Below are 13,355 nucleotides of genomic sequence, written 5' to 3'. Positions count from 1 at the left end.
TGTGCCCACATGTGCCCCCAAGCAAGTCTGTTTTGTCACTGTTCCATGTGGAGTTTTAAACGGGGAGGAAATACACAGATTTTTTTTTAATTACTGTTGTTTTTTTAAAGTAAGAAATGGCAGCTGCTACTTATGAGATGGTCCAAGGCAGGCATAGGCAACCTTCGGCCCTCCAGATGTTTTGGACTACAACTCCCATGATCCCTAGCTAACAGGACCAGTGCTCAGGGATGATGGGAATTGTAGTCCAAAACATCTGGAGGGCTGGAGGTTGCCTATGCCTGGTCCAAGGCATCCCTCCCTCCCTCCCTCCCTTTATTTCTTTGTCTTTTTCTCTTTCTCTTTCTCTCTTTGTTTAACAGCATAAAGCTGCTGAGAGCAGCTTTAAAGTGTGGCACCTGCCACACTGGATAAAAAATGCTTTTTTATCACACATCATGATGTGCTGTCACTTCCTGAGTAACTGTTTTTTATCTTGTATTTTTATGTCATGAGCTGCCCTGAGATCTATAAATGAAGTACGATATAAAATTTTTAATAATAATAATAATAGAGAAGATGGCTGTCCCTATGTATTAATGGTGACAGCCATCTTCTATTCTGCACAATGTTGTTTTGTACATCCCATTTTATGTACAGTTACCCAGTAAGATCTGTGTGGCCACTCCTTGGAGCATGTTATAAAGCATGTTTATCACTTGCAGCAAACTGGGAGACAGAGAAGGTGATTGATTGAACCCAGTGCTTGCAGTAAATCACAGATCTATCCCATGATGTGTCCTGGCTCAAGAGTCGGGACTGAGACAGGGTGGACTTGCTTTGGAGCAAGTCCCCTGAAACAGATGAAGTTTGCATGCTTATCAGAAATTCACCTGAAAAGAAATCTGTGGGATCTGTAAATCATGGGAAAACCCTGCTCACATTAGTGCAAAAGTTTAAAAATGTACCATGGGATTGTTAGCAACCCTACAAGAGATTATGGAAGGTTCGTGGAGACCTATACATGCTCAGTTTAGGAGGTCAGAGACAGATTTGTCCTTCTACAAATGGAAGGGCATTTTTAATTTGTGGAAGGCAATTCTATCTAGTGGTAGATCCCTCTGGAGGGAAGACCATGGGGAGTCAATTTACCCTGACTTGCCCTTTTTCCAGAAGCATACCATGCTACTTTATGTGATGTTCAAGAGTTTCTCCAAACCTTCCAGACCAGAGCTGCAGGGGAAAGGAAGAAATGTCCATCTCCCCCCCCCCAAAAAAAAAACACCTTCCACCCTTCCTTCTGTAGAAGGGTGCCATGAACTTACTTCAACTTATGGGAACTCTGGATCCAACCCATAGTATTTTTTTTAGGAATCACAGAGTGTCTCTTGCCTAGAAGTGCTATTGCAACAAGCCCTTAAAGAAAAGCTTTTAGATAGCCAGACCTCTCTGAATTTCTCTCTGCTCTGGTTTAACTACAGGAGTCGTATGAATCATTTTTGTTGTGTTTCTTCCAACACTTCAGTGAAGTGAAACAGCGGGCATCTTACTGAGTGCCCATTTTATCTGAATTACTGTGTGTCTCCTTCTCGGCTTTTATTGACTAAGCTTAATTTCCAATGCCTGACTAGGCTGCCTTTGAATGTTAGTAAAGGTAACTGAAATCCCATCTCAGGACTGGTATATTGTGCATTTGCTTTCTTTGCGAAGGTTTTTAATTTATTTGTATCGTATTAGCGTTTTATTTTCTTTCTTTTTAAAAAGAAAAACAGCCCGTTGCTTTCTGTCACCAGGAAAAAAAAATATGCATTGCACCATGTACAGCCAAACTTGGAAGGAGCTTCCACATGAATTTGTATCATGAACACCATTATCATTCTGTGTTGATGTTTCTGATTTTTATCTTTAAATAGGAGTAATGGAAGTGTAGTGACAAAACACGGCGTTAAATTTCCTTTCAACCAATGTCTTACAGAGTGCTTAGTACACTTTGGAATCAATGGCATTTGTTTCTGCTTTGCTTCCAAATGTATATCTGAGGGCAGTGAGCTGAATTTGGATTGCCTCATCAGAATCCAAGCAAGGCCCATTAATCAGGGTTTTGCAGTGCTACTTGATGGAGTCCTTCCCAGATAAGAGAGAGCCTGCATAATTAGCTAGGCTTCCTATTACCCCAAGACAATTTGTTGCTGTTGTTTAGTCATTTAGTCGTGTCCAACTCTTCGTGACCCCATGGACCAGAGCACGCCAGGCACTCCTGTCTTCCACTGCCTCCCGCAGTTTGGTCAGACTCATGTTCGTAGCTTCGAGAACACTGTCCAACCATCTCGTCTTCTGTCGTCCCTTCTCCTTGTGCCCTCCATCTTTCCCAACATCAGGGTCTTTTCCAGGGAGTCTTCTCTTCTCATGAGGTGGCCAAACTATTGGAGCCTCAGCTTCACAATCTGACCTTCCAGTGAGCACTCAGGGCTGATTTCCTTAAGAATGGAGAGGTTTGATCTTCTTGCAGTCCATGGGACTCTCAAGAGTCTCCTCTAGCACCATAATTCAAAAGCATCAATTCTTCGGCGATCAGCCTTCTTTATGGTCCACCCCAAGACAATAGAAACAATATATCTCCACACACTTCCTCATAACTGTACACCAGTTTGCCAACTTGCCGGACCAAGGGCAACACAGAATCATAGCCTTGTAGAGTTCAAAGAGTCATCTAGTCCAGCCCCCTGCAATGCAGGAATCCCAACAGAAGCATCCATGAAAGACCTCTGCTTTGATACCTCCTCTGAAGGACAGTTCACCACCTCCCGAAGGAGACCGTTTGACTGTCTAACAGCTCTTACCGTCAGAAAGTTCTTCCTGGTGTTTTGTCAGAATCTCCTTTCTTGTATCTCGAAGCCAATGCTATTGGCCACATTTGCTGGACACTTGGGCCATGTGCATCAGAAAGGAAGGGTGTAGACCACTCACCGTCACATGAAGAATGGCAGAAACTGGGATGTGGAGTTTCCAGTGAGCAGGAAAGGTGACACAGCGCTAAAGACAATCTCTCCTCAAATTCTTACCATTCAGCAATCACAGCTAGATATGGACAGATCAGCCCATCTTTGTTCTGTGCCAGTACCTTTGGGAATTGGTCCAACTTACCTGTTTTCTTTCTTTCATTTTAAAAAATATTTTTATTAGTTTTTACATGAAATTTCCAAAAAGCATAAAACATATTTTCTTATCTTATTAGGTGTTTTGGACTTCCGCCAACCACATCTGAAGATTTTTCAATCTTTATCACTTAATCTGCATTTCATTAATTTTACTATTACTTTTAATAGTCCTTCACTAATAATTCTCTTCATACTTTCCTCTGCAATATTTCACATAGTCCTCCTTACAAAACTTCTTGCAATCCTACTAGCCTAATCTGTTGATTACAATTTCTTTTCAAATAGTTCACATATTTACTCCAGTCCTCTGAGAATCTCTGATCCCACAGGTTTCGAATCCTTCCTGTCATCTTGTCTAATTCTGCATAGTCCATTAATTTCGTCTGTCATTCCTCTTTCATCAGTAATTCTTCTTGTTTCCATTTCTGTGCCAATAGTACTCTTGCTGCCATTATTGCATATTAAAACAGATTATTATCTTATTAATAGCCTCCCCTACAATGCCAAGTAGAAATGCTTCTGGGTTTTGTTTTGTTTTATAAATGTATATTTCAACATCTTTTTCATCTCATTATATATCCTTTCCCAGAAGCTTTTCACTTTCTTACATTCCCACCACATGTGATAAAAATATCCTTCTTTTTCTTTACATTTCCAACATTTATTACTTATTTTATACATTTTGGCTAATTTCACTGGTGTAATATACCTGTTTCCATGCAGATTTTAAAGTGAAAATCCTAAAACATAACAATAATCCCATGGTACAAACTTGATAACAGATGGTCCAAGGGTTGCCTTTTCCTTTCCAAAAGCAGCATTTCAAAACTAGTAACTTCAGTGCCATGTGGCTGAAAGCCCCTTTAAAATGCTTGGTGGAAGTGCAATCCCTTCCTAGGGAAATATATGCAATTTTTTGGGCCACTGATATATGCATTTTGTCCATATTATTTGGCCGGAGAACTGCGTTGCAAAATTTCAAATGTTGGCTGCATTTTGGTTTGTGCATTGTTTCAGAAGGTGCAAATTAGGAAGACTCGCCTTTGAATCTCATTTCTCCCTTATCCCATCATAGCACTACCACGTCCTGACCATTTTGGGAGTAGGATGCTATAGCGGTACAACTGTGTTTGGAGATCTTAAATGCTGAAGGCCATTTGACCATGACAAGAAAATTGGTTATCTGTATTCCTCTTGGAAGTGGAGGTCAAGGAATATGTCAGTGGCACGGGATAATTAATGCTGTTCCTTTGGTTTCTTAGGGCCCCACTGGCGAGACTGGCCCAATAGGTGAGAGAGGTCATCCTGGTCCTCCAGGCCCACCAGGTGAACAAGGTCTTCCAGGGGCTGCTGGGAAAGAAGGTGCTAAGGTATCAGTGTTGGCGTGTGCACGTCTGTTGGATGCATGAAAACACACTAACATTTTCTTGTGTGGTGATCTGAATGGGCAGTTTGCCACAGCTTCAGAGATACACAAGGGATTTGTTACTTCACTTCAGATCTAACTTTGTTGAGTGGTGGGTAGTGGCGGACCTACATTCTGGGAACCCCTTGGCAGCCAGCAATGAGGTCTAGCTAGCCACCGTAGTCTTCTTCAATGGGGTTGTTCCATGACAGATCACCATACCATCACAATGTCTGTGCTACTGACTCTCAAACTCTGGGATGGAAATATATGCAACAATAAAATATATCAATTTGACTCAAATCAATGCGACTCAGATTAGGTCTACTAGACCCCTGAGATTTAAGCAAAGCAGACGAAAATAGCTTCTGGGGGCTCTCTTGGATTAGGGGCCATGAAGCTTAAGTTTCATTAGTTTCACAGTAGATCTGCAGTGTAGTAGACCTGGCAGTGGGAATTAGTGCAGGGAATGGCCTTCAACACTGGAAGAATGATGCTCCCTAGCATCCAAATGGGTCTACATTGTAATGGTCCGAAATGTCCAACAGTGGCAAGTGCAGTTAATGAAGCTGCATGGGTGCACTGAAGATTGAGACTGTGTGCTTAGGAGTGCCGAACCTCACGTAAAAGGTAAGCTGGCATTGGATTGATTATGGCTGAGATGAAAACTCGTGTAACTGCTTCTTTGATCAAAAGAACAATGATAAACAAGTTCAGGAAGAGAGTTTACTCATAAAAGTCAATGCCTTAGCATATGTTCACGTCTCAGATCTTTATTGGTTAGTAAAAAAAAGAACATCAGCTCTTTTAAATTTGGCAGGATTTTCAGAACTTGCCATGTGAGTGGATGCAGAATTTCATTGCCATTAAAATCCAGCGTATGTGAGAAATCATGGCTAAACTGCCTGCAATTGGTTTTTGATCTGTTTCCTTAGGGTGATCCAGGTCCTCAAGGCATCTCTGGAAAAGATGGACCTCCAGGACTCCGTGGTTTCCCAGGTGAAAGAGGCCTGCCAGGAGCTCAGGTGCAGTATTAAGGATGTGTTCCTAACGCTATTTGCATGGGGTTAAATCTTCAGTAGGAGTTACTTCTGGTGTCTGCACATTGTTATATTAACTGTTAAGAGAACAATGTCCACACAGAATGCTTAAGGGTTTTTTAAAATATATATATAAAAAGTAGAGTACAGATTATCTTCTGACATTTAAAAATCAATTTATGAATGTCTATTAAATGTACAGCGCTAACTGTGTCTTCAGGCATTGCTCTCTGTCAGTTTCTTGAGGTGCCATTTCTTGTCCTGTCCTCTTCATTGATGGGGAGGAGACGATGATGATATGGTTAATCAGGAGGTGGTGTCTCCTGACTTGATTTGCCAGGGAAGATCCAACATCTCAGGCTCAATAGGTCCTAAACACCAATTTACAATATACTGACTGCTTAGCTCTTAAAGAAGGCTTCCTCAAACTTGGCACTCCAGATGTTTTGAAACTACAATTCCCATCATTTCTGACCACTGGTCTTGCTAGCTGGGGATCATGGGAGTTGTAGGCCAAAAACATCTGGAGGACCACGTTTGAGGACGCCTGTCTTAAAGGCTTGGTTAGTGGTTAAGTGCTTGTCAGAAGTGGTAAGAGTCAGAAATTTTTTAATCAATGTATATTTTGTTAAAAGCTTAGAAAAAAAGATTTTGACTTTTAGAGGAGAGAGGAAGAGTGATCTATTTTTATTTTACTTTAAGCTGCTCTAGGGTTTAATCATAGGAGGCCTGCAGTCCAGTATACACTTTCCTGGGAGTAAACATCGCTCCTTCTTTCTTTCTTTCTTTCTTTCTTTCTTTCTTTCTTTCTTTCTTTCTTTCTTTTGCCATAAAGTGGAACAAACAAAGGGTTCTGCAGTAAATAGCCCATAGACTATTCATGTTCTGTAGACAGAACAGATGAAATAAAACACTTTGAAATGCTGTGTGTCGCTCTTCAAATAGTGACGATGGTAATAATGACAAATAATGCCTTCTTTTGGTAGGGTGGAGCTGGTCTGAAAGGAGGAGAAGGTCCACAAGGTCCACCGGGTCCCATTGTAAGTAAAATTGCTTGAAGGACAATGAAAAAAATATTAGTATGAAAAAATGACTTCCTTTTTTATTTATGTGTATGTGCTCTTGTGAACAGTATCTAAATGAATGTCATTCAGTTCTGTCAATAGCCATTCCCTAGTAATTATGAGTCGACAAACAGAAGGAACTATCAACACAAACATATTGGCCCATCTGAAACCTGCTGTTATCAGCAGGAGACAAATGGTATTTTCTTGTTTTCTTGTTTTATTAGAAATTATAAAGGGGGGGGGGAGAGAGATAAGAAGCCTCTAGTGGCAGGAAAATGAAGAACCTACTGTACTGAAAGACTGCTGTGAAATTCTGTCCAGCCTTCCTTTCATTCTGAAATACATAGAAGTTTGGCCCAAACTACAAGTTACGTTACTCACTCTTTTAAAACACAGGTGCACACACAGAGGGAAAGCAAGAAACTGGCGCAGGGCCCCGATCCAGATTAGGAGTGTTCTTAAATTGTCCACTTTTGTTTTCAAGAAAAAGCAGCTCAGGGGGTCCTGATCTGGAACATGCTCCCAGTCAGGATCAGAATCCTACACCAGTTGCATGCTGAAAATCATTGTGCTCATGACAACCTTATGACATGTGACATTACTTTCATGATAATACACTTCAACATTGATCTAGTGGTTCTGCCATCATTGCAGATGTTGGTGCTTCTCTCTCATACGCACCTTTATTCCTGCCCAGAAAGTCTGAAGGGCAGGAAACCAGGAAAAGCTGTTGTACATCAAAGTTGTACCAAATCTTCTGGTCTGCGGTAAAGAGCTGGGTTTCCTCCAATATTAGAGAGGTGTGGTGTGAAATTGCTACATCAGAGTAGAGTACAGTAGACATTTTCTCCTTCCTTTCACAGTACAATGAAAGTAAAAGCAGAGTGACACAAAGCGTGTTCTCCTTAATAGAGAGCATGTCGTGCAGTGGGGTCTAGCAGGCCACCCCACTGTTGCTGGGCAGATCTGTTGGTTTTCCACGGGCTATGATTGGGTACTTGTGTTTCTGGAGAGATTTCGATGTTGCCAATTTGTGGGTTGGGCTCAAAGTTGGGCACGCAGCTTTGGGTGTTCTCTTTTGCTGCATGCACCGGATCACCCGCCTACCCTCCCTGAACTGGGGATTTTGCGCTTGACCTTGCTATGACTGTCATGGGGTCACCTGCTTTTGGAACAGGAGCCTGGTAGGAATTTTGTCCATTTGGCTGATTGGCTGGAGCCATTTGGTTTTTGCCTAGTGTATAGCAAATCGTCACAACTTGTAAGGTTTGCGGTTAGGCATTGGTTAAAAAATTGGTTGGTGGAAGGGTAAGTGCCTACCCCTCAAATGCTGGTGTTGTAAGGGAATTCCGTTAAAGGAATCCAGGGGCTTTACATGCTTTTGTCCAAGTCCCTGGCATTGGGCCTGGACCGCACAAGCCTCTGGGAGCATGCGGGGAGAGGTGAGGGTCTGGTGCCCAGTTTCATTTCTTGCCAATATTGTTTTCCCTGACTGGCTTCCGCTGGAATCCGGAAGCCAATTCTGTCCCTGGACAGGGGGACAGATAGTTGGAACCAATGCCTAAGCAACCACTCACAGTTATGTATTTAAATAAAGTTGTGGCCAAAATTTTGCCAAAAACCTTAAACAAAAATTATGTGTGATGTGTGAGTTATTGGGGTGGCTTGGGGACCTCAACACGCAAACAATAGGATAATGTGATGCAGGTCATACTGGACTGTACCACTTTTAACAGGAGCTGGAGGTCCATGTGTATGTGTGTGTGTGTTCTGTCCGACATAAAAACAACTTTCTGGAACATGAGGGTGAAGATATGTAAGCTAGCCTTTCTTTGTGATTTCTACTTGTACACATTCCGGTGGGGCACAAGCTCCTCTCTTCAGGCATCATGCCTGAAGAAAAAATAGCAACCCTTATAGTGAGCACTGGGCCACACATGGCCTTGCCAGTAAATGATCTTCAAGCCTTGCTGGTTGTGAGAGTGGAGAAAGGCTGGAAGGGAACTCCTGCTCTGTTCAGTTGGAAGATGAGTAGAAGCTTCTGAGCAGTTGCGTTCCCAATTTTGCGGATGGTTCAACTCATGTTCAACTGAATGTGGGTAGAGAGAAGTCCCTTCAGACATTCCTCACTCAACATGGGAAGGCCAGGAACAGAGAGGGATTGACTTGTGGGCATGGGGATATTGAGGGCAGGGCCTCATGGCTCCATTCCTCCTATGTAGGTATTTCCTGTTTAGACACCTGAATAGTCAAGTGTCCGGCTGTGAGTTTCTTGATCATGTAGCTTAGCTGTCAGTTCCCAGTAAACCTCAGCAAAATACAGACAGGGGAGAGAGGATGCTGTAAGACCACTACATCATTGGTTTTATTTTTAATTTCCATTGGGGGAATACTTCTGCTTGATGTTGAAGTCTTGCACATGTATATTCATTTCTCAACCAACTTGTGAAAACAAACCAGCTCCCCTCTGTGGGGTAAGATTCTAATTGCCATGAAATTTAATTCTCACTCCCTGGGAATCCTAATCAAAGCAAAGCAGCATTAATCCTTTTCTATGCTTCTCAGTCATGCCGTGTGAATATTTAAGGCCAGCCCTCATCCCCTGCCATTCTGACTTGGGTATTTCAGGCATGTGATCAACTGGGTCAGGGGGGAAAGAGAGCCCAGGGGCAAGCAAGCAAACAAACAAGCAAACAAACAAACAAACATCCTTTTTCATTATGTGCGTTTTAGAACAAGCTTCTCTCAGATAAAAAGAGCATTTTAAATTCAAAGAGCCCAAACACAAAAAGAAAAGTCTTTTGAATACAAGCATGTTTGGAACTTGCTAGAAGCATCACCAAGTTTGTGTTACCCACAAATAGGGTGTATCTACGCACAGGGGAGAAAAACTCTATAAATAAGTCAGAAATTAAATTGTTATAACAAAAGATAAAAAGCACTGTGGAAAATCGCTTAGAAATATTATTTTTTTGCTCTCCAGTGCCGTCTGATGTTGCATTCAAAACACTGTTTTTTGACTAATGCAGCTGAGTCCATGGACATCAACATAGAAGTCAACAACTTTTTTTTTTAGTCAGTTAAGCGAATTTCACATTTTGTGTCTGGCAAATTTCATAATAACATTGGCTTGGTCGACATAAGCAGGGGTCAGGACACATGACACTCCAAATGCTGGATTATAGCTCCCATCATCTATGATGGGAGCAGTAAACTAACAACATCTGAAGATTAGCCCCCCCCCCCTTGTGCTAAAGACTCCTTCACATATTACATTCCACCCGAGGGCCAAACTATATGCAACGCTGAATTATGGGTAGTTTCTCCAGACATTCACACCTGTTTTTCTCCAGGTGTAGAGACTTCAACTGCCTCAGAAGCCCCATGTGTTTTAGTAGGGTGTCTTAACTCATTAAACTCACTAAATATAGACCCCTGGAGAAGGGGTGTAGCTCAGTGGTTGAGCACATGATCTGCCTGCAAAAAGTCCCAGGTCCCTAGCATCTCTGGGTAAAGCCAAGGAAGACTCCTCTCTGAAGGTATAGAGACCCACATGGAGATAGAACTGAGCCAGATGGGTCAATGGGCTAACTCAACAGAAAACGGTTTCCTATGTTCCAGCCACCGAAACCAGGGAGGCAATAACATCAGCAAAAGTGCCGTGTGTATTTTGGCTGTTAGCTCTTTCAGTTGTATACCTAAAACTTTTAAATATGAATGTGACAGATAAATCTTTGCAACCATAGAATGACATCAATTCAGGAATCAGGTGTGACTTTGACTCCCCATCTAATATATACTAAGAGGCAAATCTTAAGAGATATGGTGAAATACCGTCCCTGAATCTGAGCCAGAAAGCATGATTTCCAATGGAGAAAAAAGCAATGCTGGAGTGAGCCCAGACTCCACTGCTTTCTGGCACTTCCTGGACCTGATCCTAGAGGAGGCTGTCCTAGCAGAGCTTGCGTTTGCCACTGAATTTAATTCAGTGATGAATGCAAACCCTGCTTTTCCCAGGCAATGGCAAGACTTGGACAAGGAGCTTCCAAGTGGGAGCAGGCTTGCATTTGGTGCCAGATTTAAAGGCATTGAATGAATGCAAGCCCTGCTTGTGGAAGAACAACCAGGAGGACATTTTAAGACTCCCCATTGTTCCTCTGCACCCACAGCTTTACCTGCCCTCATGTTGTATAACTTCAGGTATGGGGCAGGTAGCCAAGGCTTGGGAGACACAATGTTATGGACCAAATTAGGCCCACTGGAATGGGTTGGAGGTTCTCCATCTGTCTTTTAAAGCAGAGATGTGGGGGGCATCTTACTAGAAGAATTAGGGCACTTGCCAATCTTTTAGCAGTCTTTGTCCTAAACTGTGCAGTGTTGCTGGTTATTAAATAGTTTGTTCAGTGGTCTTTTCTTTTAATTGCAGGGTTCACCTGGTGAACGTGGTCCGGCAGGTACTGCTGGCCCAATTGGTTTGCCTGGACGTCCCGGTCCCCAGGGTCCTCCTGGGCCAGCAGGAGAAAAGGGAGCTCCGGTGAGTAATTCTAAAGAAAGAGAGAAGTAATATTACAGAAATTATTACTTTTCATATCCAATAATGTTAGCTCTTCACACTCCAATACCTTTCTATTGCATATGTGCCTGGCATACTCCCTCTGTATTTACAATAGAGCGCTGCAGAAATTTAATTAAACTCGATGACATTTTTTGGCACACTTTATCAAGCCCTAAGGCCCAGGGAGAGGGGTTAAACAAAGCTGATCATCATGAACACAATAGTGGCTGCCTCTGATGATAAAATACTTTGTCACGCCGTAGCTTTGATTTAACCTTAGTGCCCTAATGCTCTGCTTTACAAAGTGTGCCTTTATTTCCCATTTTTGTATCAGATTTCATCGTCACCTACTCCTGCTCTCTGCTACCTTTCTAGTCAAGTGCAACTTTTAAATGAAAACATCGCAGGTGGGGAACTTTCAGACCTCCTGACGTTGTTAGACCCCCCCAACTCCCATCATCCTTGGCCACTGGCCATGCTAGCTGGGACTGATGGGAGCTGGAGTCCAGAAATATCAGATGCCCCATTCCTGCTATACATAGATGGAAATGCTCCTCAGATATAGGGGAGTAGCTTTTGTGATCTTCATATGAATCTCCCCCGACCCAGGTTCAATGCCATGTTATAGACAGTGTCTCTGTATCTTAATTATATCTAAAAGGTAAATATTGTATATTATCTAAGAATTATTAAACCACAGAGTTCAAAAGTAAGCAGAGTTTTAGTCCTCGTGGAAAACTCCAACAGATGTCGCAGAGGAAACCTGTGGGCAGGACACATCAAACAAGTTATGTGAATGCAAGAGGGTCCTCTTTTTCCTGCTACATTGAATGACAATCAGCTTTTGAAACTGAGGATATTTTCAAAAAGTGCATCCATGGTATGCCAAGGAGGTCTACAGTTCAAAGGAAAAAATGTTCAGTAATTCCACTGGGTTTGCAGCGTGCGAGAATGGAATTAAAAATTACAATATGAAATGAAATGCCTGGCTGGTGCTGAAAACAGCACAGAGCTCCCGCTATGTAACATAGAACTTTGAATCAAGTGCTTCCTTGCTTCCAGTCCACAGCATTGACCTGGTTCACACATACCATTAAACCGTGAGTTAACCACAAGTTGCCCAACAGATAATCAAACAAGCCATGGATTGTTTCTCCATAGTTGGGTTCATTTTCCAGCTGCTCTTGCCTTATTGCCTTTGCATTTTGGTAAGCAACTGTGGCAGCGTGGCAAATCAAACTGCTATTAATTGCGGGTGCTGGGTTGCACAGAACACCAAGTCATAGTTAAAACAAGCCAAGTTTCATAAGCCAACAGCAAACCATGGCTTTTGATCATGGTTAGTTGACAGTAAAGAAAGTATAATTACCGTAAGCCACGGGCCAGGGATTGCACTGAAAGCTAAGCCCTCATTTAATAAAGCATGGCTTAGCATTATGTGCAAATGATGCCATTGATTACCAGCAACATGGTGAAAGGTCAGGGATGGTGGGAATTGTAGTGCAGCAACTTCTGGAAGGCACTATGCTGGCTACATCTGCCATATTAGTACACCATTCTTCAGTATGAAACTGAAGCTGTGTAGTCCAATGTGCATTTACATGGGAGTCCCAATAAACCCAGTGAGTCTTCTGTCTGAGTATATATGTACAGAATTGTGCTGTAAATTGATTTCATTAATTTCTCACAAAATCCTATCAATAGATATTTTGCCGGTGTTCTAAGCTCCACTTTCCCTCCCTATATGATCATATTGTTCCCTGCCTCCAAATAAGTATTGGCATTATGCTGACTACATGATATTGACAACAAATAACTCATTAACATAGAAGACTGTATTCCTGAGATTTTTCATTTCTTCACCTGCTTCGGTATATTTAATTTATCTGTCTGCAGAGTCTCCAGCAAGTTATGTTATCTGTATTTTCATTTCTGTTTTCTGTCTGTTATTTATCATGCACTTATCATAAAAAATGTATTGAAATTTCTGAAATGCAGACAATGGTTACTATAACAACTTAAGCTGCTTTGCAATGTACCATTCTGAGTTTTGTAATTTATATGTATGAGTCCTTATCGTGACTGAGTGAGCCACTTGGAGCTGGGTTCTTAGAAAAATTGAACGCTGTGACCTTGAAGCTACCAAAATGA

At 42.0% G+C, this 13,355-nt stretch overlaps 1 protein-coding gene and 1 long non-coding RNA gene across 5 annotated transcripts in view; one reads left to right on the top strand and one right to left on the bottom strand.

Moving 5' to 3' along the window:
- COL11A1 (collagen type XI alpha 1 chain) overlaps window positions 1-13,355 on the top strand; it is a 254,225-nt gene that overhangs the window by 173,453 nt on the left and 67,417 nt on the right. For all 4 annotated transcript variants that reach the window (XM_083510880.1, XM_083510881.1, XM_083510879.1 and 1 more), the window contains 4 exons: window positions 4,400-4,507; window positions 5,478-5,567; window positions 6,569-6,622; window positions 11,076-11,183. In XM_083510880.1, the coding sequence (XP_083367006.1) occupies window positions 4,400-4,507; window positions 5,478-5,567; window positions 6,569-6,622; window positions 11,076-11,183 (360 nt within the window). The remainder of the gene's footprint in view (window positions 1-4,399; window positions 4,508-5,477; window positions 5,568-6,568; window positions 6,623-11,075; window positions 11,184-13,355) is intronic.
- On the bottom strand, window positions 6,556-13,154 carry LOC310710393. The gene is made up of 3 exons (XR_014528030.1): window positions 13,068-13,154; window positions 11,083-11,193; window positions 6,556-6,635 (listed from the first exon to the last, which is right to left on the bottom strand). It is a non-coding gene; the product is annotated as an uncharacterized lncRNA (long non-coding RNA).

The sequence above is a fragment of the Podarcis liolepis genome, assembly GCF_965112155.1.
Source record: "Podarcis liolepis genome assembly, chromosome: 6".
In the NCBI taxonomy this organism is placed as follows: Eukaryota; Metazoa; Chordata; class Lepidosauria; order Squamata; family Lacertidae; genus Podarcis; species Podarcis liolepis.
This window is presented reverse-complemented; position numbering and strand designations above follow the sequence as displayed.